This window comes from Myxocyprinus asiaticus, chromosome 8, assembly GCF_019703515.2.
Source record: "Myxocyprinus asiaticus isolate MX2 ecotype Aquarium Trade chromosome 8, UBuf_Myxa_2, whole genome shotgun sequence".
Taxonomy (NCBI): Eukaryota; Metazoa; Chordata; class Actinopteri; order Cypriniformes; family Catostomidae; genus Myxocyprinus; species Myxocyprinus asiaticus.
In genome coordinates this window covers 49,592,302-49,620,181 of record NC_059351.1, presented here as the reverse complement: position 1 = coordinate 49,620,181, position 27,880 = coordinate 49,592,302, and the positions used below count along the sequence as shown (strand labels likewise).

The following is a 27,880-nucleotide window of genomic DNA, read 5'->3' as shown; positions in this document are numbered from 1 at the left end:
TATTATAGTCTTAGTTAAACGTATTATGGTATAAAATGTGAATTGATGTTGATTTAATTCTTTGGGTAAGATGTAATAAATGGATGAGACACCGTTGGTTTCAAATGGTTAGAAAAAATGCCCCCAAATATAAAATTCAGGGGACAGATGTAGCCCTATGATGTAAAAGTTAATTTCTGACACTGACATTTTCAACATTAAAAGTATCGTATATGTATAAATTAACATTAACCAAGATTAATAAATGCTGTGAAAGTATTGTTCATTGTTGGTTTGTTAATTCATGATGCATTAACTAACGTTAACATAGACTAATATATTTTTAACATTAAACGTATATGTAAAAATGAACATTAACCAAGATGAATAAAGGCTGTAAAAGCATGTTCAATGTTTGTTCAAGTTATCTACAACTGTATGTTAACATGCATTAATGTTATACAACCTTTTTGCAAAGAGTTACCATTTTATTGATCTTTTGGTCTGTTTATTTTGTTTACGTTATAGGGGTTAATGGTGATTTTGGGAATTGCATATGACATATGTGTATATAGCCCTGTGAATCATACTGACTCATCCATTACAAACCTGACGATTACAACCCATACTCAAACATTCAAACAAAGGTTTATGTAACATGTCAAGCCATCCATTTATTGCAGAATGAAAACTCTCACTCTTGTTTACACCAGATCATACTTTTCATAACACATTTTTTACATGATTTCATAATTGCGATGGAATGTCTGAAAGTAGGTTATCTTCTTTTGTTCTCATGAGCTCTCTTTCTGTTTCATCAGGAGAATGACCGATAGTAACCTCTCCTCGCAAGCAGGCACGAGCGTGTTACAGCAGCTCCTCTGTTCTGCTTGTTGCTAAGCGAGTGGCACAAGATCCCAATTTTCATAAACTCCCTTTCATAGCACTCCAATCAGAGATTAGCCCTAAATTCACTAAATTAATGCACTGTTCCACATTTTTGTGCCGGTTTTTATCATTGTATGCTGATTCACAGCACATTTAAAAATCTTTACAATCTTTACAAATAGTTAAAATTGCACAAGGCAGACATACAGAGAGAATAAGCTTGTTTCTCCATTATTATTATTATTATTATTATTATTATTATTATTATTATTATTATTATATTTGGGTTTAGTCACCATCAGAAACACCCTTCAGCGAACACTGACAACACTTCATAATAATTACACCCTGTGACACATGGAGGTTTCATGTCCAAATGCAGGGAGACATGTGGACTGAACACTAACTATAAGTTCCTCACCTAAACACAAACTTTCAAATAAAATCTAACAATGGCGTGCGCTGGAATTTTCTGTGTTTCTCATCATTCTCATGCATCTTTAGCAATACATGGTATCACGATAGAATTTGTTAAACAAGCGTTAACTGTCACGCATTGTGTCTGGATGTTAAAAATTTTCTCAACGCCAAAAAAACTGTTTCAAACAGTTCTTTAGTACAAGCCAACTCATGTTGTGACCTTCGATAAGATTAAGGAATATTTGCTTATTTGATAATCAATTGTGTGCCTACAGAATAAAAATTCAAGTACCATATCACCTTATATCCTCAGTTCAGCTTGGATTGACTATCCTTAAAGGTGCACTTAGAAATTTTTTTCCTCATTTAAAATGTTTTACTTGTGAAGAAATTAATAATAATTTTGAAACATGTATAAAGTCATGAGCACTCGTGAGATGAAGATACTGAAGAAACTGTCATATCAGTAACCTTATAAAAGCTCTTTTTTTCTACATGGGGCAGGGGCGCCCTCATGGGGGCAGCCATGTTTGGATCACATGACCAGCTGATACTCACTTAATCTCAGTAACTGCCCTGTTATTGGACACTTTCACTCATGGATTAAATTAATCCTGGTTTACTGTGCATAGTGAATTTCTACAATGGCATCGGTAACTGAAAACTACTGTGTTTGAATGATGCAGCATGCAGGCCACAGTGTAAGCCACTTCGACATACTTAAAAAATGTACTGAGTGCACTGTTTGGAAAGTAATTATTTTAGCAACTGCATTAGATGCCGCAAGTGGTGCAGAAATGACACATTTCACCTTTAAGTAGTTCCTACTTTTACCTACATTTTTGACTAAAACATTTCTTTGCACATCTCAGCTTGCGAGTATGAAGAGCTGGCGAGACATGCGAAACGAGATCCTGTATTTGACTGGAAACAGCACGCAGTCCCCCAACCACATGTACCAGGCCGTTTCCCGCATCGTCTGCGGCCATCCCGAGGGCGGAGGTCTGAAGATAAAGTCCCTCAACTGGTATGAGGACAACAACTACAAGGCCCTGTTCGGTAGCTACGGCAACGACAGCGACGAGTCCGTTTACGACAACTCCTCCAGTGAGTGAATTAATATTTCACTCCCTTACTTGCGGGAGCCAAAAAGTGTAGGGCTAAAATTATGTACTCCTCTAAATTGTTTACAAACCTTTTTGACTTTCCTTTAGCGCCATACTGTAACAACTTGATGAAAGGCCTGGAGTCGAGTCCCATTTCTCGCATGATCTGGAGGGCACTGAAGCCGCTGCTCATGGGGAAGATCTTGTACACGCCAGATACTCCAGCCACCCAGAGGATCATACAAGAGGTCAGGAGACCGCTAATGAATAGCTTTGCTAATGCGTGGCAAATTTTGCGGCAAATCATTTAAAGAGACTCTTAAAATTTTGTTTAAGTCATTATTAGCAAGTAACCTAGACATCCATAAGCTAAAGTATGTATTTCACTTTGTTGTCTGTCTGTGAAATAATCAGTACTTTTGGATGGACAGTAATTCTGATCACCAAATTATAACACTTTGGTGTTTTCTGTACAAAAGCCATGCCATATTTTGTTCTCGGCCAAAATAAGCTGCAGTATTGACCAGACTTTATGCTGCAAGTCTAAAGTGTGGCTATTTACATACCGTCCTAACTGTATTTCTCTTACTCGCAGGTCAATAAGACATTTCAAGAGTTTGGAGTGCTCAGGGATCTCGGAGGAATGTGGGAAGAGATGAGACCCAAAATCTGGAACTTTATGGAGAACAGTGAGGAGATGGACCTGGTTCGGGTGAGTTACACACACAAAAAAACCCACTTGAACCAAGAGACTGTGGTCGAGTTCGAAATGGCATACTACCATACTACTCCTACTATTTCTGCCATAGACAAACATGGCAGAAGTAGTAAGAGTAGTAGGGGTAGTATGCCATTCCGAACGCAGCCTGTGTAATTCACCTCTTACCACATGATTTAGCAAACAGTGGCTAAAATGAGAACTTCATACTTCCCCCTTTTGGACATAAGAGGTACTGCAACACCTCAAAGCTGAGCTCACATGGCACACAACGTGTGGTGCTATGCTGGGTGCATACTTATTCAAACCGCTTGGGAAATTTAGGACTTATTCGTGAACCGTGCCTTGGTTGCAAAAATAAAAAAGTGTGTTATGTTAGATTTTTGTTGCCACAAAATATATGACTCCTGACCACATCCTGATATGTCTTGACTTGACTACATTATTTGTATATGCAATAAGGAATGAGTGGTGTTTGCTAAGGCAAGCATAACTATTGTTTCATATCTAGAATGTATTGTACATTCTCAGCATAACTGAATGTTTTTTTTTCCCGAACAGACACTCCTCCAAAACAATGCTAGCGCACGCTTCTTTAATGCCAAGCTGAGTGGGACAGACTGGCATGTGGAGGATGTTTCCAGTTTTCTGTCCAAAGCATCAGAAGATGCACGTCCCCACGGGACAGCGTACACGTGGCGAGAGGTGTTCAACGAGACTGATCAGGCCATACAAACCATCTCCCGATTCATGGAGGTATACATATACTGGTTTAACCAGTAATACTTTCTGAATTTAAAAACACTCAAGTGAACAAATTAATCTTATATGCTCGCACATTACACAAACATTTGATTTACACTACCTGAACTTGTTTAGAAGACCATGGCTAATGTCTAGTCCGTTGACTTGATTATCAAATGAGGTGAATGTGTCAGAGAGTGCAGCAACAATATTAAAGGGATAGTTCACCCAAAAAATACATTTCTCTCATCATTTACTCACCCTCATGCCATCCCAGATGTGTATGACTTTCTTTCTTCTGCAGAACACAAATTATGATTTTTGGAAGAATACATCAGCTCTGTAGGTCCATACAATGCAAGTGAATAGGTGCCAACATTTTGACGCTCCAAAAAGCACATAAAGGCATCATAAAAGTAATCTATATGACTCCAGTGTTTTAATCCATATTTTCAGAAGTGATATGATAGGTGTGGGTGAGAAACAGATCAATATTTATGTCCTTTTTTGCTTGAAATTCTCCTCCATGCCCAGTAGGGGGTGATATGCATGAAGAATGTGAATCACCAAAAACACAATAAGAAGAATGTGAAAGTGGGTGTCACTCACACCCATCATATCACTTCTGAAGATACTGACTTAACCACTGGAGTCTTATGAATTACTTAATGCTAACTTACTGTATGTGATTTTTCACTTGCATTGTATGGATCTACAGAGCTGAAATGTTCTTGTAAAAATCATAATTTGTGTTCAGCAGAAAAAAGAAAGTCATACACATCTGGGATGGCATGAGGGTGAGTAAATGATGAGAGAATTTTCATTTTTGGGTAAACTATTCCTTTAAGTGGGCATCTTGTGATCACCGCTAACCAGTTAAATGATTCTAAGAAAACTGAATCTGTATACCTCATTTAGTTTTTTCTTAGTGTCTGCCTTTTATTTTTCTGGGTTACTGTGTCAGGTCAGCACACAGACAATGAAACAGTTCTCAGTTCTCCAATAAATTACATTAACGAATCAAATGTGATGACTTCCAACAGCAAATGCACTTTTGAACTTCAGGCAAATCGCCAAAGCAAGCCATGAGGCCAAGCTATTTCAAAGTCAACTGAATTGACTTACACTTGTAGATTGTCCCACTTTATCCAAATACCAGAACTGACAATTGTTAACCTGGCCTGACTGCTTACTGATAAACTGTTCAACTTCTCTCCCTAAAGTGTGTGACCTTGGATAAGTTAGAGCCGGTGGCTAATGAGGAGCGTTTGGTAAATAAATCCATGCGTCTGTTGGATGATCGCAAGTTCTGGGCTGGGATAGTGTTTCCTGATATGCAATCCAACACAGCTGAGCTGCCGTCCAACGTCAACTACAAGATTCGCATGGACATTGACAATGTGGAGCGCACCAACAAGATCAAGGATGGGTATGAGACTCCATATCTATCCATTGCTCAGTTTTAATCACATTTTTATGGTAGTGATTATCCTAGATATTCATTCTTATAGCTTCTTAATACTTGACACTGCAAATGCTACTCTGAAAATGCTACTCTGATTTTATTGATCTAACTATTGTGTTTGCTGTAGCTATTGGGACCCTGGTCCCCGGGCTGACCCGTTTGAAGATCTGCGCTACATCTGGGGCGGCTTCTCCTACCTGCAGGATGTTATTGAGCATGGAATCATCCGGGCACTGACGGGGAGTAAAGAGAAAACTGGAGTTTACATCCAACAGATGCCTTATCCCTGCTATGTGGACGACATGTAAGAACTGTCATTTTTGTAGACTCTAGAACAGTCATATCTACTTTTTGAGATCAGGTTTCACAGATTCCGATGGAAACTGAGTACGGCTCTGTTGCAAAACCTAGGCTGCGTCCCAAATTAAATGGAACCTCATTAGTGATTGATTTGTAACGCTCTGATTGAATAAGCATAAAAATACATAGCACGTACAAATATTGGATAAAATGGTCAATTTTAAAAAGAGATTAATCATATTTTTTGGTATTATATGAACTGGCATATTAATGATAATATTTGCATTCTCTGCAAAGGATTCATGCAATGCTGCTTTAGAGTTGGGCCAAAATGAGGTATCTATCTTACCTTTTTGGGACAGGCTTCATGTCAGGAGCACAACTATGTTGCCTTAAAATGCTGCCTGTGTAGTGAACTCACTAGGTTTTGGAACTGAGCTTTAGTCTTCTTACATTATACCAGCCCAGAAAAGGCCGGAAAGTCTAACTCATCCTGTCTCTTTTGCTCTAGTTTTCTTCGGGTCATGAGTCGTTCAATGCCTCTTTTCATGACTCTGGCCTGGATGTACTCAGTGGCAATCATCATCAAAGGTGTGGTGTACGAGAAGGAAGCTAGACTGAAGGAGACCATGAGGATAATGGGTTTAGATAATGGAACCTTGTGGCTGAGCTGGTTCATCAGTAGTTTGATACCACTGCTCATTAGCGCCGCCCTACTGGTGCTCATCCTTAAGGTATGGCATTTTTTGATAGAATGGAATTGAATGAAACTGGATTTTTCCATGAGCAGCACAATTTTCAGTAAAATTTGCTCATAAAGTGGAAAAAGTTAAATGGATTTTATTCTTAAATGGGATGTAATGAAGTGTGATATTGCAAAGCATTTTTTATCTGCCATTGTTAATTGTTAAAGAAATTGAACAAGAAGTTGTTTATCACACAGTAGTGGTTAAGAGCCGTGAAAACTGTGAATCAAAATGGACCATTTTTGCAGACTGTGATGATGCGTCTCCACCTTATTTAGTGAAAAGGGTCCATTGAGGCTAAAGCTTTTCACGTATTATTTCAATAAAAGCTTCGAATATTGGTCAAATTCATAAGGTGAGAATGTGCTTATTGCAAAACATTTTACCTGCCATTGTTAATTGTTAAAGAAACTGAACAAGAAATTGTGAAAGGAATAGTTCACCCAAAAATGAATATTCTCTCATCATTTACTCACCCTCATGCCAGCCGAGATGTGTATGACATTCTTTCTTCTACAGAACTCAAACAAAGATTTTTAGAAGAATATATCAGCTCTGTTGGTCCATACAATGCAAGTGAATGGTGACCAGAACTCTTAAGGTCCAAAACGGACATAAAGGCAGCATAAAAGTAATCCATAAGACTCCAGTGTTTAAATCCATGTCTTCAGAAGTGATATGATAGGTGTGGGTGAGATAAAGATAAATATTAGGGCCTTTTTTTACTATAAATCTCCACCTTTGACCAACCCTTACCAGTAGGTGACTGATTGTGAAAGTGAAAGTCACTTCCACACCAGAACGTTAAAGTGAAAATTTAACTGGAGATTTACAGTAAAAAGGACTTAAATATTGATCTGTTTCTCACCTACACCTATCATATCCCTTCAGAAGACATGGATTTAACCACTGGTGTCATATGGATTACTTTTATGCTGACTTTGTGTCCTTTTTGGACCTTCTGAGTTCTGGTCACCATTCACTTGCATTGTATGGACTTAAAGAGCTGAGATATTCTTCTAAAAATGGTTGTGTTCTGCAGAAGAAAGAAAGTCCATCAGGGATGGCATGAGGGTGAGTAAATGATGATTTTTGTGTGAACTATCCCTTTAAATTATGCAGTAACGTTTAAAAACTGTGTAAATTGATAATCAAAAGCTTAAAGTTTCTGTAAACGCTTATAATTTTTGTAAGATTCATAAATTAAAAATGTACTCATAAAGTGTCATAAATTGAATGGATATTATTTTATGTGGGCTGGAATGAAGTGTGATTTTGCAAAACATTTTTATCTGGCATTGTTCAATTACGAAGTAGCATGATTAGAAACTGCAGATTCAACATTGATGCTGAACATTGAACACAGTTCTGTTTAATACCATCCAAACACACAGAACTTTCATAGACATACGTCAGAAAAGAGTATACAGTACGCTTTCCTGATAATATGGTGGATCGGTTCAACATTGTTGTTGCGTCTTTTTTCAAAGCTAGACTTTTACTCGAATGTTGCAAAATGCATTTTCAGTAAAAAAATAAAAATAAAATAAATGTATTCCTAACATTTTTTTGTTTCTCTTTTTTGGCTCAGATGGGAAATCTGCTGCCTTATAGTGACCCTGGTGTAATCTACTTGTTCCTGGCTTCCTTCGCTATTGTGACCATCATGCAGTGTTTCCTGATCAGTACGCTTTTCTCGCGTGCTAACCTCGCGGCTGCCTGCGGGGGCATTATATACTTCACCCTTTACCTACCCTATGTGCTGTGTGTGGCCTGGCAGGATTACGTGGGCTTTGGGGCCAAATTGGTAGTGGTGAGTGTCAATCATGTGGGATTTGGGGCCAAATTGGTAGTGGTGAGTGTCAGTCATGTCATCTGTAATAATAGACTGATATATTGGCCAGGCCGATAAACTGTATGATATTTGGCCATTTTGAGAATATCAGCTAATAACTGTGCACCCAAAACTGCCACCCATTAAAAAACCCAAATTGGTCGGACTCATTCTTGCCTCTGTAAATTGCTATTTTGATGCTATTTATACTATACTGCATTGAATGTCTCCATCTCTCTCTCCTCCTCAGAGTCTCTTGTCTCCGGTGGCGTTTGGTTTCGGCTGCGAGTACTTTGCTCTGTTTGAGGAGCAGGGGGTGGGTATTCAGTGGAGTAACCTGCTGTCCAGCCCCATGCAGGAAGACAGCTACAGTCTCACCACATCCATTTCCCTCATGCTGTTTGATTCTGTGCTATACGCCATCATGACCTGGTACATTGAAGCTGTATTCCCTGGTAAGTGTTCATTGGCCATTTTGTGAATGTGTAATTAATACTTGTAATACATTGGAAGGCTTTGATGAGGTTTTTGATGGTGTAAAACATCCCTCTCACAGGTCAGTATGGCATTCCACGTCCATGGTACTTCCCTTTCACCAAGTCATACTGGTGTGGAGAGAAATGTGGTTGGACAACATCAGCGCCCACCAACAGCAAAGAAAACGCTGAAGGTATAGAAATGTTACTAAATATTATTTTACAATAATTTAGCTAGTTGAAGCTAGTCTTTTGTGCCCAACTTTGACTACCGGTAAGAAGGCTTATTCTGGCCAAGAACTGGCCACTTAGACAGGGAATGTCTGTCTGACCAACATAAAAAGTGACCAATCACAGTTTATTTTGTTTTACATGCCGTTTTATTTATCTGAAATATTTAATACCACAACAATTTACCATTGTGATTTTTTATTTTTTTTGCTGTAAACAGTCCAAATAGGACTGTCATGATTATGAAATTTGGATGGTGATTAATTTTCAAACAATTAATTGTGATTATGACAATTAATTGTCTGTTTTAGGGTTATGTCGATTAATTGCCTCTTTTGGGCTTTCACGATTAATTGTCATATAAATTGTCATATTTCTGGATGCATATAATTTTTACAGTACATATTTAACTTCAAATATATAAATAAAATAATAAAATAAGGATATATGATTTTCTTTTAAAGCTTTAAAAACTTATGAATGACATGAAAAATAATGTTTTAAATATGAAAATATTTCTAAATATTTAAAATATTTTTGGTCAACTTTAGTTTTGGTAAATTTTACATTGTTGTTTTTGGAATTCATGCATTTTATATAATTTTCATTGGAAAAATGTTGTAATATTTTGTAATATTACATAACATTATATTACGCAATTGTAAAATATTTCTAATTTCTTCACTTTCACAAGTTATTTTAATGCTGTTTGATTTAACCCACGAGCCCTTATTTCTCATGAAGCAAAACCTTTGAGATTTCATTTCCTTTCATCATTTTATCACTTCACAGAAATAGAGTAAGCGTGCGTCTCCTACTCTGTGTCACTGTATGTCATCTACAGGGACGTAGTTTCCAGGGGGGATGGTGGGATGTAACCCCACCAGTAATCAAAACAAGCAAGTACAACGCCCCCCCCAATATTTATACCATGATCAATGGAAACATGTAGATACTTCACGTTGCACCCCCTCCCCCCCAAAATTCAAGCCAAATCTACGCCCTTGGCCAGCTATGGTCAGGATCATTTGCAATTAATCGATCATTTAAAGTGAAACTGGAGCGCTTTGCATCCACCATCAAAGTTTATATTTTATATTATATTATATTATATAAAACAAATATTATATTTGTTTGTTTATATTTTCACGGGAGTTTGGCGCTAGCACTTGAGAAGTGCTCTTTCGGAAAGGAGTTGCTGGTTGACATCCGCGGTGCGGCTTAGTGACGCTCGGAGTTCAACTGAATAACACGGCATTGATGGCATTTATATATTCGCTTTTAAAAAATTCCCTTATTTGGGCATTAAAATGTGATTGGAATTCGAAGTGCACAATAATCCGCAATCAGACGATTATTTAATAATTGCGACAGGCCTAAGACCAAATTAATGGTTTGATTGTTCTTCTAGCTGTGTGCTTTGAAGAGGAACCAGCCCACCTGGAACCTGGTGTTTACATCGAGAATCTGGTGAAGGTCTACAGCAATGGAAAACTGGCAGTGGACGGTTTGACTCTGGGCTTTTATGAAGGTCAGATCACCTCCTTCCTGGGTCACAACGGTGCTGGAAAAACAACAACCATGTAAGACAACTGAACACGAAATCTTTAAAACAAAATTTCTTATTTTTCATACACATTAAAGGCTCAATGTGTCTTAATTGTTTTAGGTCTATTCTCACTGGCCTGTTCCCACCCACCTCTGGCACTGCATACATCATGGGCAAAGATATCCGGACCGATCTCAGCGCTATACGTCAAAACCTGGGCATGTGTCCGCAGTATAACGTCCTGTTTAGCATGTACGTAACCACCAAAAACGCAGAATTAGGCCAGATTAGATTTTAGAAGCAATTTTGTTATGTATTCAACAAGATCTAGAATGTGATCCAGTGTTCTTGTGTTCTAGGCTTACTGTGGAGGAACATATCTGGTTTTATGCGCGTCTAAAGGGTTTGCCTGAAGAGAAGGTGAAGTCTGAGATGGAGCAGATAGTGATGGATCTCGGCCTGCCTCATAAACGCAAGTCTCGCACCAGCAAGCTCTCAGGTACAGAATCAAAGATGAACATTAAGTGTTTGATTAAGTATAAGTGTTTATCTAAAATTATCCCCATAGAGTAGAGTATGAGGTCTTTTATCCTACAACAATGAAACAATAACAGAAGGAACTGCTATGTTCTACTAAAGGTGGAATGCAGAGGAAGTTATCAGTAGCGCTGGCTTTTGTTGGAGGTTCAAAGGTCGTGATTCTGGATGAGCCCACCGCCGGAGTTGATCCTTATGCTCGCCGTGGCATCTGGGACCTGCTGCTGAAGTATCGTCAAGGTAGATGCTGTTGATTTTGTCAACGTAAGCGTAGTGTTGGTCTTCCTGAGAAATTCCTTAAAACCGTGTGTCCGTTTCCTTCAGGTCGCACTATCATCTTGTCCACCCATCACATGGACGAGGCCGATATCCTGGGTGATCGCATTGCCATCATCTCCCATGGGAAGCTCTGCTGTGTTGGTTCCTCTCTGTTCCTCAAGACCCAGCTGGGAACGGGATACTACCTGACACTGGTGAAGAAGGACTTTGATCTCTCTGCTAGCTCCTGTCGCACCTCCAGTAGCACCGTGTCTTATTCCAAGGGAAGTCTTAAGAAGGTATGAAGCCTTGTATGGAAGAGGACTGTTTGGTTAAATTGACGATCGAAAATGTCTAAATCAAAGCATTCAGTAGGTATATTAAGACATGCATTGAATGTTGTCAATAAGTCTGAAAAATATTAATTTATAGATGTATAGATTTGAAAAAGAACTTAAAAAATTTAAAACATATAGATATCGTTTTTAGATATATTGTCCAACCCTAATGAATTTTGTCTATAAAGGTTTTGGTATCATATTTGTGTATTTTCACTCTCTCTATAGGAGGACAGTGTGTCTGAGAGCAGCTCTGATGCTGGACTTGGCAGCGACCATGAAAGTGAAACCACCACCATTGGTAAAGTCATCTGTATACATACACAAAACCTCTCTTCAGTTCATAACCTCTTGATTAGGTCAATATCTAATCGTATGCGTTTTCTCAACTCTCTCCATATTCTAGATGTCTCCCTGATCTCTAATGTGATTTTCAAGCATGTTCCTACAGCCAGACTTGTTGAAGATCTTGGTCACGAGCTCACTTATGTTCTGCCGCACGAATCGGCCAAAGCTGGAGCGTTTGTCGAGCTCTTCCATGAGATAGACGATCGGCTCACTGACCTCGGCATTTCTAGCTACGGCATCTCTGACACGACACTGGAGGAGGTAAAGGGTCATTACTTAAAAAATATTTTTAATTTGTATTATTTAGTAGAGGTCAACTGATAGTGGATTTTGAAGATACCGATAACTAAGGTGGTGGAAAAGACAGATAACCGATTAATCGGCCGATACTTTTATAGAATGTTAAAACATATTCTTAGTCTTTCCTTACTATGATGAGCACAGATAAAGAGGCTACAAGAGTAAAAAATGAACAAAATCCCAGATGCTGTTTATTATTCAACCAAAATCCCAATTATAACCAGAAAAAAAATAAAAATAATTGGTGCATTACACCAGATGAGGTTTAATTAAGAATAAGGTTTTTATTTTTATTCACAATATTTAAAGTTTGAGACCCAATGTATGCACTGATGGGGCACATTTCTAAATAGTGCCATTTTTTTTGCATGCCCTCGCTTCAGTTTAGAACACTTGATTATCTAATCAAAATGACAAAATATACACTGAAGTGAGGATAAAAATATGAATAAATATTGTCAGTGATGACAGATATTGATATAGCAAACCCCCACAAGGTACCAGTGATTGTTTTTGTTTCACCTCTAGAGGCCGCTGTTATACTATAGAACCAAGCCATTTTAACTGTAGAATCCTCCAGCGCCAACCACAGAGAAACATGGAGGAATAATAATTAAAAAAAAACCTATCTACATAGATTTTTGCCAATAACCGATAGTTCCAAAATGCGACTATCGGCACCGATTAATCGGTAAAACCGATATATCGGTCTAGCTCTATTAATTAGTTCAGTTCATTAAAGAAAGTGGATATAATTGATCTGTGTTTGATTATTTGAGCAGATTTTCCTCAAAGTTGCAGAGGACAGTGGTGTTGATGCTGAATTGTCAGGTAAACACATTTTACTTTTATTATTGTAAATGCTTCATGCACATATTTACTAAAAGCATCTAAAGTTTCACATCTTATGTTGTCGTACAGATGGAATTATACCTGCTCGCAGGAACCGCCGGCACGCTTTTGGTGACCATCAGAGCTGTCTGAAGCCTTTCACTGAAGACGACTTTGATTTTAATGACTCAGAAGGTGATCCAGGTAGTTCTTTTACCCATCGTTCATCCATCCCACTTTGAAGATATTTGGAGCTTTAAACCATCTCATAAACAGCATGTGTTTGAAGGTCAAAATTTATGTGTGGCCTCATCTTGCTTAAAGGAATAGTTCACCCAAAAATTTAAATTCTGTCTTCATGTACTCATCCTCATGTCGTTCTTCAAAAATAAATAAAATAAATAATAAAAAAAAAACATAAAATCACCATACAAGTGACAAAATTTTCATTTTCGGCTGAACTATTCCTTTAAGGAGAGATTTAGAGAGAGTGAGTGAAATTGCAGGCATTTAAGTATGTGTCCTATAACCGGAATAAATGTGCATCTGCAGAATCACGTGAGACAGACTGGCTGGGTGGTGCTGATGGTAAAGGATCGTATCAGGTTAAGGGCTGGAGTTTGAAGAGACAGCAGTTTGTCGCCTTGCTCTGGAAACGCTTCCTTTATGCCCGACGCTCCCGGAAAGGTTTCTTTGCTCAGGTATAGTCTTCACTAAATAAATTCAGATGTATAAAATATGACATCTGCAATGGATTTTGCAACTCATCACAATTCTGTTACACTTCCTAATCATCTCTTTAAAAATATGTGTGTTCCAGATTGTGTTGCCTGCTGTGTTTGTGTGCATTGCTCTGGTCTTCAGTCTCATCGTCCCTCCTTTTGGAAAGTATCCCAGCCTCGCTCTGGAGCCCAGCATGTATGAAGAGCAGTTCACCTTCATCAGGTACACATGACCATCTACACACCTGAGTTTAAGGTTGTGTTTGAAATGGAAAACTAGCTTACTATTTACTGAACAGTACACGGACAGTTTATAATGTCTGCTATTCTTTAAAAAAATAGTAAGTGAAACAGAAGGCAAGATAAATAGTTTTGGAACAATTGTATGCTACATGCTAAAAATAAGCATGCATTTCATGATTCTTTCAGAGTCTAATGATTGTATCAGGGATATTATAGTTTGGTCATGACAACTCTTGGAAAGATTTAGCATGTTAATGTGGTTATTACATTTTGATAGGATATTGGTCTTGGCGGACTATATCTGCTATGCTGCTGCTGCAGTGCGAGTACGGAGACTTGCTACTGCTAGAACATACACAGACATACTGAGCTGAACAATGTGGACATGCTGCTGCACCATTAGAAAAACACAAGACATGCTGCATCGAGCATGAATGACATGCTGCTGCACAATTAGAAATAAATACAGTCCTCATGTAGATAGATCTAGACCAGTGGAGCTGGGGTGGAGGTGGGTTTCAGAGAAAACTCTGGCAGCACGCTGCATTGAAAGCGGCTTTCTTGCAAACTGAGCAAATTCAAATGTTAGGCAAAACGAGAGTACGCAAGTTGATTGGCTACCCAATTAGACATCAAAGGACGTGTCAACTTACACCTTGTGAGCCGATTGGATTGACATATCACATTTGAGTGAGCCGATTGGCTAACATTTTTTATTTAGTTTTTACTCCATTTTTTTCAATTTGTCACTCTAATTTAGTTTAGTTTTGTTATTTTTCACTCTGTGACAGTTTGGTAATTTAGTTTAGTTTTTTGTGTGTGTGTGTGTGTGTGTGTGTTTTAGATTCAGCTTAGCTCGTTTTTATTGTAGTTTTAGTATTTTTCGGCCAGAGTTTACTGATATAATGCATGGAAAATATAAAAATGTAAATCTGTTTTTTTATTTTATTATTATTATTATTATTATTATTATATTATTATTTGTAGGGGCAGTCTTGTGTTACAGCTATCTAGTGGCATTTTTTACATTTAATTTTATACATACTATACACAATGAATTTAAGTTCGGTTTCAAAACGGTTTCAGATTTTATGATGCTGTGTATCAGTTACAGAAGTTACAGTGAGGCACTTACAATGAAAGTGAATGGGGCCAATTTTTAGAGGGTTTAAAGGCAGAAATGTGAAGCTAATATTTTTATAAAAGCACTGTTAAAATGTATGAATTGTAATGAATTATTTGAGCTGTAAAGGTTTTTAAATTGTCAATTTTATAGATGTTTTAGGTTTTAGGGTTTTTTGACATTATATTGCCATGGCAACGAATTTGTAAACTATGCTATAACTTTACACAGAAAAGGTTAGTAAGTGTTTGTAATTGCACACATATTGTTTATGTCTTGTGACTATACTTTTGAAACCGTGAGTATTTTAACATTCACAAATTGGCCCCATTCACTTCCATTGTAAGTGCCTCACTGGAACACTGGATTTTTGCTTTTTTTAAAGAAAAGGAGGGACGAGTCAAAATGAATTTTTGTGGTAATCAACATTATGCCACAAATGCTGCCGATTGAGCTTATCTTGTATTGAACCCGGTATATTCCTTTAATTCCATGTCATTTATATTTTATTTTAGTTAGTTTTAGAATTATTAAAATGTATTTTAGTTCATTTTCGATTTTGTACTATAGTGTTGCTTTTTATTTTTACATCAATTAATGAAAAGTTTTTCATTCACTTTCCATTTCTTTTTTGTTAATGCTAATAACACTGTTTTCTCACTATAGCAATGATGCACCAGATGACAGGCATACAAACAGGCTGCTTGAAGCTCTGAAGGACAGTCCAGATTACACTGAAAAATGCAGAGGCGAACAGACATCTATGTGAGTCCTGAAACCTTTCCCCTAGTATCACACTGCTTTAGTCCAAAGCAAAAAGACAAAGATACAACATACTCAGATTGAAGTTATAATGTAATCTGAGTGCAATTCAATAATAATTTTTTTGTTTGTTTCATTTACGAAACAGCCGCAAATCGTGTCCGATTAAAGATGAAGAGTGGACGGTTCCAGAGATTCCCGAGTCTGTTCAGGATGTGTTCCTAAAAGGGAACTGGAGTATGGAGAACCCGTCACCTTTGTGTGAGTGTAGCTGTGAAGGACGGAAAAAGATGCTCCCGGAGTGTCCACCAGAAGCCGGTGGTCTACCACCCCCTCAGGTAAACATATTCACCAAATATTATACAATATAGACTACTTCAGTTCAATAATACTTCATTATGAATTATACAGCATCATTATGACCATGTATGCTACACAGAGGTTTCAAAGTGACAACCACGTTTAAATAAATGATAGTTCGGTGTGTGTATACACAATAGAGGAGTTACTCCTGAAGTTGTCATGGTTGGCAAAGTGATAGCAGCAGTTTGGTCTCGTGGCTGCAAACAAAAAACATGGATGCCAACAGTTTGATTTTTGCCATTTTTAAACAAAAGTTCTGCTCTGTAACATGTGATACATATTCATTTCTTAATTTTCCTATTTTCCTTAGATTAAAGTCACCGCTACTGAGACTTTACAGAATCTCACAGGCAGAAACATTTCTGATTACTTGGTGAAAACATATGCTCAGATTATTGGGAAAAGGTGAGTACAGCAAATCCAGAAATACCAGTTTACTTGATGTTCCTTCTTGTCATTCTATTGGAGGTGCTATAACTCTTGTTTTCCCTGTTCAGCTTGAAGAACAAACTCTGGGTCAATGAATTCAGGTACACTTAACAACACCACAGCACATAATACTGATGCATTCATTTAAACTTTGTATTTAAAGAATGGGGCCTCAAATCTCTATGATTGGCTGTCTTACAGGTATGGTGGATTCTCATTGGGTGCCAGAAGCTCACAGGCCCTTCCTCCTGGTGATGAGATCACCGATGCCATCTCCCATATTCGTGACCGCTTCAGTCTTCAAGCGGTACGTCCCCTGCGCTTGCCCCACGGTCAAGTTAAATACGACTAATTTTTGATCAGCAGCTAGGGGCCATGCTGTTGCCCATTGTTTCGGATTTACGCACCTTAACCCTTTGCTTTGCTGCCCATAGGGTACCGCAGCTGACCGCTTCCTGGGAAGCCTGTCAACATTTATCCAAGGTCTTGACACCAAGAACAACGTAAAGGTGTGTAGACAACATTCTGAGCGGATGTACTATAATTTGTATTTGCCATGCTTATCATACGCTTGTTGAAAGCTTGCGCTCTTTGTACAAGTTGAGAAATACTTTACACAAGATTTCAAGTGCTTGATTGCATAAATATTGCTTGACACAATAATCCAACAATTGTTATATGTATGGCTTTAGTTATTTCCTAATGAAAAATCGGCTAAACTAAAGGTGCCTTTATATAAGTTAATATCAGTTTTTTTATTTGTTATTATTATTATTGTACCTTATTTATGTACTTAGTTTATTTGATTAATTTTTATTATTTATAATTTGATTTTAATTTAGAATATTTTTTATTGTTGTTGGTATTGATATATGTTTATGATCATAAATTCTATTTAGAATATAATTTATTTTCAGAGGACAGAAGGCTGTATGTGCTTTTCTAAAAGAAAATTGAAGAGGTTGACACATTGCACTATTTATTAAACAAATACTCTGGGTTCGATTCAAGCTAGTTCACCCAAAAATGAAAATACTCTCACCATTTGCTCACCCTTTTGCCATCTCGGATGTGTATGACTTTCTTTCATCTGCTGAACTCAAAGTAAGATGTTTAGAAGAATTTCAGAGCTCTTTTGGGCCATACAATGCAAGTGAATGGTGGCCAAAACTTTGAAGCTCCAAAAATCACATAAAGTCAGCATAAAAGTAATCCATATGGCTCCAGTGGTTAAATCCATGTCTTCAGAAGTGATATGATAGGTGTGGGTGAGAAACATGTCATTATTTAAGTCCTTTTTCACTGTAAATTCTCCTCCCTGTTTTGTCAATCTCCACTTTAACTTTCACTTCCACATTCTTCTTCTTATGTTTTTGGTGATTCACATTCTTCATGCATATCGCCCCCTTCTGAGCAGGGAGAAGAATTTCTAGCAAAAAAAGGACTTAAATATTGATCTGTTTCTCACCTACACCTATATCACTTCTGAAGACATGGATTAAAACACTGGAGTCATATAGATTACTTTTATGATGCCTTTATGTGCTTTTTGGAGCGTCAAAATGTTGACACCAATTCACTTGCATTGTATGGACCTACAGAGCTGATGTATTCTTCCAAAAATCATAATTTGTGTTCTGCAGAAGAAAGAAAGTCATACACATTTGAGATGGCATGAGGGTGAGTTAATGATGAGAGAATTTTCAATTTTGGGTGAAATATTTCTTTAAGTTCAATCGACAGCATTTGTGGCATAAAGTTTATTTCCACAAAAAATTTATTTAAACTTGTAACTCCTTTTCTTCTGGGTTACAGTGAGGCACTTACAATGTAAGTGAATGGGAACCAATCCGTAAATGTTAAAATACTCTTGTTTCATGTGCGTGTAAATATGCAATAAAATCGCTCACTAACCTTTTCAGTGTAAAGTTATGCAAATTTACAACTTTGTTGCCATGACAACATAACGCCCCCTGCAATCTGACAAATTAAAAATGATTTAAACAACTTTACAGCTCTAAATAATACACAAGGTTAATCATAAGGATTCATCTTAAAATTGTCCTCATTCACTTCCATTATAAGTGCCTCACTTTAACCTTGATATAGCTTTTTTTAAGAAAAGGAGACACAGGTTTAAAAAATTTTTGTGTGTAAATCAACATTATGCCACAAATGCTGATGATTGAGTTAAATATGTATTGAACCTGGGATATTCCTTTAATGTCAATTGAGGCCAAAGTGATTCTAATTTTGTAGATGGCACAGCTTATTATTATGTCAAATCTCATTGCACGATGTTGAGGGGCTTTAAAGGCTTTCGTTGTTCTGTAAGAGCAATCACATGATTGTCATATCTTCTTGTCTAGATCTGGTTCAATAATAAAGGTTGGCACAGTATCGGAGCGTTTCTCAATGTCATGAACAATGCCATCCTGCGTGCTAATCTGCCCCCCGGCCTGGAGCAGTCGAAGTTCGGCATCAAAGCCTTCAACCATCCACTCAACCTCACCAAGGAGCAGCTCTCACAGGTGGCACTGTAAGTAACCACGACGTCAGATATTGATTCGTTTGATTGGAAGTGATTGAAATAACTGAACCAAATGTGAAAACAGATCTTGAGCTCTTTCCTTTGACCCTGTCGATTTCCCAGAATGACGACCTCAGTGGATGTGCTGGTGTCCATCTGCGTCATCTTCGCCATGTCCTTCGTTCCGGCCAGCTTTGTGGTGTTCCTCATTCAGGAGAGAGTGAATAAAGCCAAACACATGCAGTTCATCAGTGGAGTGCAGCCCCTCCTCTACTGGCTGGCCAACTTTGTCTGGGATATGGTTAGTACTATATAATGTACCGTATATATGGATGTGTATATGTTACATAACTTAAACATGAAGATAATTTGCTTGTTAGTCCCCTTTTAAATTGTAATAAAAAACAGGACTCGGTATGGGTATATCTGTGTCTTTGGACTGATTTTGCTTGTCTTTCTTTCCTGCTTTAGTGCAACTACATTGTTCCTGCGACCCTGGTTATCATCATCTTCGTCTGTTTCCAGCAAGAGGCTTACGTGTCCTCCACCAATCTGCCTGTTCTTGCCCTCCTGCTGTTGCTCTATGGGTAAGACCTAAAAGATCTTTGTATTGTGTCCATATAGTAGCCTCAAATTGTTCTAGCACTATGTATTTATTATTAATTGATTATACATATGACTCTTAAATGATGTCCCTAGTATGAAAGCTACATGTTATCATTAGGGCTGTCAATAATTGTTTTGTTTTTTTTAATCAAATTAATTACATGATATGCCGATTAATTAATTGAATTAATGGGAATTTAATTGCAGATGTAAAAATTGGCTGAGAAAGCCCCTTAAGTAACAATAATACAATGTATAATGATTAAATAATTATAAATAGACAAGTAAAGCATTGATTAGAAAAATACAAAAAGTGGCTTATATATTGAAGATATACAGTATATTTATTCCATATTATTAAACATAAGCCTATCATTGGCCTACAGTCTGCAGCAATCCATTTAGCAATTGAACTCATCAATCAGACAGAGATAGATTTATTATAAGGGTGTTTTATAAGGAAGCATCAATGTACACCTGCGTCAGACAGACGTCATAAACACAATGTTTTTAGGTCGCTGTGTCAAGTTAAACCTAGTTTGAAACTTAGAAAAACACGTCTGGAGATTCCTGCATTTTGCGCTCCGTCTAGCTGTTTGAACGCAAGAACGCATTCTCATCTTGTGCTATCGCTAGTGAGTTTGGTTTGTTGTCTATACAGCTGCGCGTTGCCTATACTGCTGGAGTTTCACTTACTGCCCCCTGCTGAAAACAAACGGGTGGTACTGCAACTTAAATCGCTCAGATTGTAGGAATATTCCATATAATGGTCCGGGGACATGATTAATGAAATACAAATTTTTACGCTTTATTTTTTATATAATTAATCAAACTGAATTAACGCATTAAATCGACAGCCCTAGTTATGAAAGACTTTCTATGAAAATTACAAATTTGTTTTGTGTCCATACAGGTGGTCCATAACACCCCTGATGTACCCAGCATCATTCTTCTTTAAGATTCCCAGTACAGCATATGTGGTATTGACAAGCGTTAATATCCTCATTGGGATAAATGGCAGTGTGTCCACATTTGTCCTAGAGCTTTTCGGCAGCAATGTAAGTTCATACTCTGGTCTACTTTGCATATATTATGAGAAAAACAGTAATTAAGTCACTGCAAACAAATCACCAAAAACACATTTTGCCCATTGAAAATTCTGTGTAAAAACACCATGAAATTTCCAGAAGAAAATAAGTCATAAACAAAAAAATAAACAAAACAGAGAATTAAAGTAATATATAGAGTAAACAATATACACCTGTCTGTTTGAGAGCATATCTTAACATTATTTGCCTGAATATGCTTCTCAGCTGCGCTTGACTATATAATTTAAGATGATTACATCCTTTAAAACATACAGTATGGAACAATCACAGAATTTAAATTTAAGTGAAACTAAATGTACTCCTCTTTTTTTTCTAGGAGATCGGAGGCATCAACAACATCTTGAAGAACGTGTTCTTGATCTTTCCTCACTTCTGTCTGGGCAGAGGTCTCATTGACATGGTGAAGAATCAAGCTATGGCTGACGCTCTGGAGAGGTTTGGTATGTACAGTCCCATTAATCATTCACACACTATTCAGCCACATTTATACAATATTATTAACCTAATTCTAATTAGCAAGTTACTGATTCTGTATAGTTTTTATAGTCTGTTATAATAAAATGTTCAGTCTTTAGAATAGCTATGCTGTCTTGCATTTTACAAGATCAACAGATGTAGGTGAAGTGTTTTTCCCAAGAAACTGTTACATATGGGGATTGAATTAAGCAAAAAAGAATGACTCCTGATGTGGTGTTTTTGAATGCTTTCAGGCGAGAATCGATTCCGCTCTCCTCTGGCGTGGGACATGGTGGGCAAGAATCTCTTTGCCATGGCTGTAGAGGGCGTGGTTTTCTTCTGCATCACTGTCCTCATCCAATACCGTTTCTGCATCAAGGCCAGGTGACAACCCCACAGCCACACCCCTAAATGTTTACACTCTCGCAATGAAAATCAGAAAATTAGTTAGTATGTATTGTATGCAACATCTCTATTAAATGTTCTGTTTTCCGTTCAATAGGCCGGTTAGCACCAAGCTAACACCAATAGGAGAGGAGGATGAAGATGTGGCCAGAGAGAGGCAGAGGATCTTAGGCGGAGGAGGACAGTCTGATATCCTGGAGCTCAAACAGCTCACCAAGGTTTGTGCAGCTCTACGAACATGTCTGTCTGTCGATCGATTGTTCAATCTATCTGGCTGTCCGTCTGTCTGACTGTCTGTGTCTATCTGTCTGTATTTCTGTCTGTCTGACTGCCTGTCTGTCTGTCTGTCTGTCTGTCGATCGTTCTATCTATCTGTCTGTATGTCTGACTGTCTGTGTCTATCTGTCTGTCTGTCTGTCTATCTTTCGATCATTCTATCTATCTGGCTGTCTGTCTGTCTGTATGTCTGATTGTCTGTTTGTCTGTGTCGATCTGTCTGTGTCTGTTTATCATTCTATCTGTCTGTCTGACTGTCTGTGTCTATCCATCTGTCTGTCTGTCTGTCTGTCTGTTGATCGTTCTATCAATCTGTCTGTCTGACTGTCTGTCTGTCTGTGTCTATCCATCTATCTGTCTGTCTGTCTGTGTCTATCCATCTGTCTGTCTGTCTCTGTCTGTCTGCAATGCTTTTTAAACCTATTTAAAGCAAGGTTTTTTGTGTGTTTTTTTTATTTTTTATTATTTTCTCCCCTTTTCTCCCCAATTTGGAATGCCCAATCCCCAATGCGCTCTAAGTCCTCGTGGTGGCATAGTGACTCGCCTCAATCCGGGTGGTGGAGGACGAATCTCAGTTGCCTCCACATCTGAGACCGTCAGTCCGCGCATTTTATCACGTGGCTTGTTGAGCGCATTACTGTGGAGACATAGCGCATGTGGAGGCTTCACGCTATTCTCCGCGGCATCCACGCACAACTCACCGTGCACCCCACTGAGAGCGAACCACATTATAGCGACCACGAGGAGGTTACCCCATGTGACTCTACCCTCCCTAGCAACCGGGCCAATTTGGTTGCTTAGGAGACCTGGCTGGGGTCTCAGCACGCCCTGGATTCGAACTCGCGACTCCAGGTGTGGTAGTCAGTGTCTTTACTCGTTGAGATACCCAGGCCCCCTTAAAGCAAGGTTTTTAACTATTTTAAGTAAAGCTTTGTCAAGGCAACATCAAATTTTGCCTTGACGAACTTTCCTTTTCTAGTTGCATTAGTGTTGTTGTTGACTTATGAAATAATATTGCTGTTCCTGCAGGTGTATAAGAGAAAACAGAAGCCAGCTGTAGACAGATTGTGTGTTGGCATCCCACCAGGAGAGGTGAGATCACTTATTCTGTAGCTTTACCATGAGCGATCAGTCATGACCATGTTAACCACAGTCTTTGGTTTGCTTTGGCCTGGTAAAACATCACCGCCTCACCTTATAAGAAGAATTTCCTAATTCAGTTTTAAGGTACTGGATTGTGATGGTGGTTTTTCTTTCCTCAGTGTTTTGGTTTGCTCGGTGTGAACGGTGCTGGAAAGACCAGCACTTTCAAGATGCTCACCGGAGATTCTGTTGTTACGAGCGGAGAGGCCTACTTGGCAGGGAAGAGGTAAAAACAATCAAATAGCATGTTACTGATTTCAGTACTTTTAGATAATAATATCAATTCACTGAAAGTATTGTTAACTGGTTGTATTATAGTATATAATATTAGCAGCATAACTGTATGCAGTCTTATGAATTTAAAATAGCATGCATCAAAATGTATAAATCATGCATTATACATTTGAAAACCACGTAAATGCTCTCTCGCATTTTTTATGACTTTTGAGACTTCTTCGATGTCTAATCACAAATATAAGCTATAGTTCATGACTCATCTTTGATTTGAAACCCAGAAGAAAAAAACAAATCCAAAATATCCTAATAGTAAAGCTAGTTAACATCTCAAAAAACGTTGTGACTCTTTATTAAAACTGCAAAATTGTTTGCTTGTTTTTCACAGTGTGCTGACAGAGATTGATGAAGTTCATCAGAATATGGGATACTGTCCACAGTTTGACGCCATCAACGACCTGCTGACTGGCAGAGAACATCTGGAGTTTTACGCCATTCTGCGTGGCGTTCCCGAGAAAGAAGTGTGCGAGGTCCGTTTTTTTGGGTTGTCCTCAAGAGAGAAATTCTGCCTAGAGTACATCTCAAAAATGGAGCTGATTTTAGATGGATCTGATTGGTTGGTTGTTTGTCACAGGTGGCGGATTGGGGCATTCGTAAACTGGGGTTGATGAAATATGTAGACAAAGCGGCAGGAAGCTACAGCGGAGGAAACATGCGCAAACTCTCCACCGCCATGGCACTCATTGGAGGCCCATCGGTCGTGTTCTTGGTGAGTGTGCAGCTGATAAACTACGAAACTCTATGCACTTTAAACTAGACATCATTATTGAACCAGATTCATACAGTGTCCATGATAGTCATTCTGCATTTCCATATACAGTGGGGTTAAACACAATTTTCTTACTTAGCCATTCCCAAAAACAATGCATGGATGTGTATATGGGTCATCTGCATTTCATGAAAAGAGCTAATGACATTTATTCCAATTTAGGTCAGTGCTGTTGTGTAACAGTCCTCAGATTGGCTGTTTGGCAGACCTCTTTTTCTCAGAACAAAAGCAATACCCACAGGGCCTCCTTTGAATCCATTTGGTTCTTGCCACATTTTAATACACCATAAAGTGTTTACCATAAAGGAACCAGGTTGCACTTGCCAGTTTAAGCAAGGCAGCACAGCACTCCACATTTCTGGTGTCTACTGGCCAGAATCGACATCCTCATGGTGTTCTGCTTGTGTTTTCTGCTCAATTTGTGGGCGACTGTTAACCTGGCTGTTGCTGTGGTTACAGGATGAACCCACCACTGGGATGGACCCCAAAGCCCGGCGGGCCCTGTGGAACTGCATCCTCAGCATCATTAAAGAGGGACGCTCTGTCCTTCTAACCTCACACAGGTGAGAGAGAGAGAGAGAAACCCAGAAAGCAAGAAATGTTATGGTTTCTTTAAAACGGTGTCATAAACAGGTGCATTGAAATAAAGCGACAAGCAATAAATCCTAAGCATGACTTTACTGTGTTTCCCCTGCAGTATGGAGGAGTGCGAGGCTCTGTGCACTCGTATGGCCATCATGGTCAACGGCAGGTTCCGCTGCCTGGGCAGTGTGCAGCACTTAAAGAACAGGTACAACTTTACAGAACAAGAATGAACATCTGTACAACCAACACATCTGCAACCTCATCGGAGCTGACCTACTTTCCAAAACACTGACCGTAAGATAAATGTTTAAGAGCACTGTTCTGAACAGCTCTCTCTCCTCTGCACCAGGTTTGGTGACGGGTACACCATCATCCTGCGGGTGGCGGGGGCCGATCCGCAGCTGGAGCCGGTGATGGAGTTCATTGAACGGGAGCTGCCGGGCAGCAACCTGAAGGAGAAGCACAGGAACATGCTGCAGTACCAGCTTCCCTCTTCTCTCACGTCCCTCGCCCGCATCTTCAGCCTCCTCTCCAAGAACAAAGGGCAGCTCCACATCGAGGACTACTCCGTCTCACAGACCACTCTAGACCAAGTAAGAATGCCTGCTGAGAATACTGTATTATGATTGTTTTTGAATGGATTCAAATTGAAAAGTTCAAGTTTGCAATAGTGGTGGACTGATATGGGTTTGTCTATAGTAGATACTAATATCTAGAGAGCGGGGTGGCCGATGGCCTATATTACTGTAAATTGTGAATAGGCCAATACATATTATAATGTTAATTATATTGTTAATGTTGTAAATCTCATATATATATATATATACACATATATGCTGAAATGAAAACAAAACATATTTTCAAAATTCTTACTTGAAATTCAACTATTTAATTATTATTATTTTTTAAAATAAAATATGTTTTTTTTTTATCAATTATATTATAAAAATAGTTGAAAATAAATAATGCGTTATGCATTAATTGCAAAAAAGAGAATATGTAATAAAATATTAATAACAATTTTTAACAATTATTATAGTCTAAAAATATTTAAAAACAAATTATGTGTTATCCAATGACAAATCTGCTGGTAAATTTTGGAAATTATACTGGAAAGAACTAACACATTGTGTAAATTGACAAACAATTTACAAAAATTTTACTCAATATTTTATTATAAAAAAATAAAAAAAAAACAGTAAGAATTTTAACAATTGCTATATTATAAAAATATTTTCAAACAAATTATGCGTTATGCATTAATTGCCTAAAAATAAAATATTAATATTTTTTTTTTTTTTACCAATTATGATATACAAATATATTTAAAAAGAAAATGCATTATGCATTAATTGCTTAAAAATTACATATTAATAAAAAAATGAACAATTATTATATTATAAAAATATTTTAAAACAAATTATGCATTATCCACTGGCAAGGTATATTTTGGAAATGACACAGGAAAGAACTAACACATTTTGTAAATTGACCAAGCAGACATGGTTATCGCTGATGCGATAATCTCAAAATATCCAAGTATCAGCCGATTTATCCACCTAGCCGATATATCATACACATTGTTAAAATTTAACAATCCTATTTTGCAAAATATTTACTTGAAATTCAACAATTGTTTTTATTATTTAAAAAAACAATAATCATTTTTCAACAATTATTATATTGTAAAAATATTTTAAAACAAATTGAGTTCTGCATTAATTACTGAATAATAAAATATTAATAACAATTTACAATTATGATATTATAAAAAAATATATTTTTTAATTATGAATTGTCCACTGGCAAGTCAGTTGGTATATTTTGGAAATGATACTGGAAAGAACTAAAACATTTTGTAAATTGACCAAGCGCTGATGTCCAAATATCGTCCGATTCATCCACCTAGTCGATAAATCGTACACATATACACAAACATTTGTAACACAGCTATTTTACAAATTATTTACTTGAATTTCAACAATCATCAAAAACAATTATAGTTTTTCAACAGTTATTATATTATAAAAATATTTTTAAACAAATTATGCATTTAATAGTTTAAAAATATATATAACATTTTTTTTTTTAACAATTATTATGTTATAAAAATATTTTTAACAAATTATGCATTATCCACTGGCAAGTATGTTGGTAGATTTTGGAACTGACACAAGAAAAAACAAACACTTTTGTTAATTGGACAAGCCGGCTATCGCCTAATGCCAAGAGTCCCAAAATGGCAAAATATCGACTGATTTATTGACCTAGCCGATATACTGTATACATATATGCTGACATTTAAACAAACATATTTTACAAAATATACACTCAAAATTCAACAGTAATTTTTTTATTATTTCAAAACACAATAATAATTTTTCGACAATTATTATAATCTAACAATATTTGAAAACAAAAACTGTTATTCATACAGTATATACACTGTGTTATATACAGCTTATATACTGTATACATATATGCTGAAATTTAAACAAACATTTTACTAAATATTTGCTCAAAATTCAACAGTAATTTTTTTATTATTTCAAAACACAATAATAATTTTTCGACAATTATTATAATCTAACAATATTTGAAAACAAAAACTGTTATTCGTACAGTATATACACTGTGTTATATACAGCTTATATACTGTACACATATATGCTGAAATTTAAACAAACATTTTACTAAATATTCGCTCAAAATTAAACAGTAATTTGTATTATTTCAAAACACAATAATACATTTTCAACAATTATTATAATCTAAAAATATTTGTAAACAAAAACTGTGTTATTCACTAGCAAATCTGTTGGTAGATTATGGAACTGACACACAAAAAAAGAAAAAACACTTTTGTAAATCGGGCAAGCAAGCACGGTTATCGCCTAATGCCAATAGTCCCAAAAACTGCATCCCAGTCCCATGAACTGCAATGAGAATGTAACAAACACAATGTAAATGGCAGTAGTTGTGACGTTTCTGTTTGTC

At 37.2% G+C, this 27,880-nt stretch overlaps 1 protein-coding gene across 4 annotated transcripts in view; it reads left to right on the top strand.

Moving 5' to 3' along the window:
• Positions 1-27,880, top strand: part of LOC127444698 (phospholipid-transporting ATPase ABCA1-like) — a 48,282-nt gene that overhangs the window by 18,550 nt on the left and 1,852 nt on the right. Inside the window, exons 9-49 of one of the 4 annotated variants that reach the window (XM_051704241.1) lie at positions 2,160-2,394; positions 2,502-2,641; positions 2,989-3,105; positions 3,673-3,867; positions 5,079-5,284; positions 5,448-5,624; positions 6,132-6,354; positions 7,958-8,221; positions 8,451-8,655; positions 8,757-8,870; positions 10,319-10,490; positions 10,577-10,708; positions 10,816-10,955; positions 11,096-11,233; positions 11,318-11,550; positions 11,818-11,890; positions 11,996-12,198; positions 13,020-13,068; positions 13,159-13,263; positions 13,621-13,769; positions 13,889-14,013; positions 15,823-15,921; positions 16,067-16,256; positions 16,592-16,686; positions 16,779-16,811; positions 16,912-17,017; positions 17,145-17,219; positions 19,080-19,249; positions 19,364-19,541; positions 19,712-19,827; positions 20,760-20,904; positions 21,272-21,395; positions 21,666-21,795; positions 21,914-22,034; positions 23,122-23,184; positions 23,355-23,461; positions 23,858-23,999; positions 24,104-24,238; positions 24,758-24,861; positions 24,996-25,088; positions 25,233-25,476. In XM_051704241.1, the coding sequence (XP_051560201.1) occupies positions 2,160-2,394; positions 2,502-2,641; positions 2,989-3,105; positions 3,673-3,867; positions 5,079-5,284; positions 5,448-5,624; positions 6,132-6,354; positions 7,958-8,221; positions 8,451-8,655; positions 8,757-8,870; positions 10,319-10,490; positions 10,577-10,708; positions 10,816-10,955; positions 11,096-11,233; positions 11,318-11,550; positions 11,818-11,890; positions 11,996-12,198; positions 13,020-13,068; positions 13,159-13,263; positions 13,621-13,769; positions 13,889-14,013; positions 15,823-15,921; positions 16,067-16,256; positions 16,592-16,686; positions 16,779-16,811; positions 16,912-17,017; positions 17,145-17,219; positions 19,080-19,249; positions 19,364-19,541; positions 19,712-19,827; positions 20,760-20,904; positions 21,272-21,395; positions 21,666-21,795; positions 21,914-22,034; positions 23,122-23,184; positions 23,355-23,461; positions 23,858-23,999; positions 24,104-24,238; positions 24,758-24,861; positions 24,996-25,088; positions 25,233-25,476 (5,865 nt within the window). Of the gene's footprint in view, positions 1-2,159; positions 2,395-2,501; positions 2,642-2,988; positions 3,106-3,672; positions 3,868-5,078; positions 5,285-5,447; positions 5,625-6,131; positions 6,355-7,957; positions 8,222-8,450; positions 8,656-8,756; positions 8,871-10,318; positions 10,491-10,576; positions 10,709-10,815; positions 10,956-11,095; positions 11,234-11,317; positions 11,551-11,817; positions 12,199-13,019; positions 13,069-13,158; positions 13,273-13,620; positions 13,770-13,888; positions 14,014-15,822; positions 15,922-16,066; positions 16,257-16,591; positions 16,687-16,778; positions 16,812-16,911; positions 17,018-17,144; positions 17,220-19,079; positions 19,250-19,363; positions 19,542-19,711; positions 19,828-20,759; positions 20,905-21,271; positions 21,396-21,665; positions 21,796-21,913; positions 22,035-23,121; positions 23,185-23,354; positions 23,462-23,857; positions 24,000-24,103; positions 24,239-24,757; positions 24,862-24,995; positions 25,089-25,232; positions 25,477-27,880 lie in introns of all 4 variants that reach the window. The other 3 variants (XM_051704242.1, XM_051704240.1, XM_051704239.1) reach the window with 3 other exon arrangements.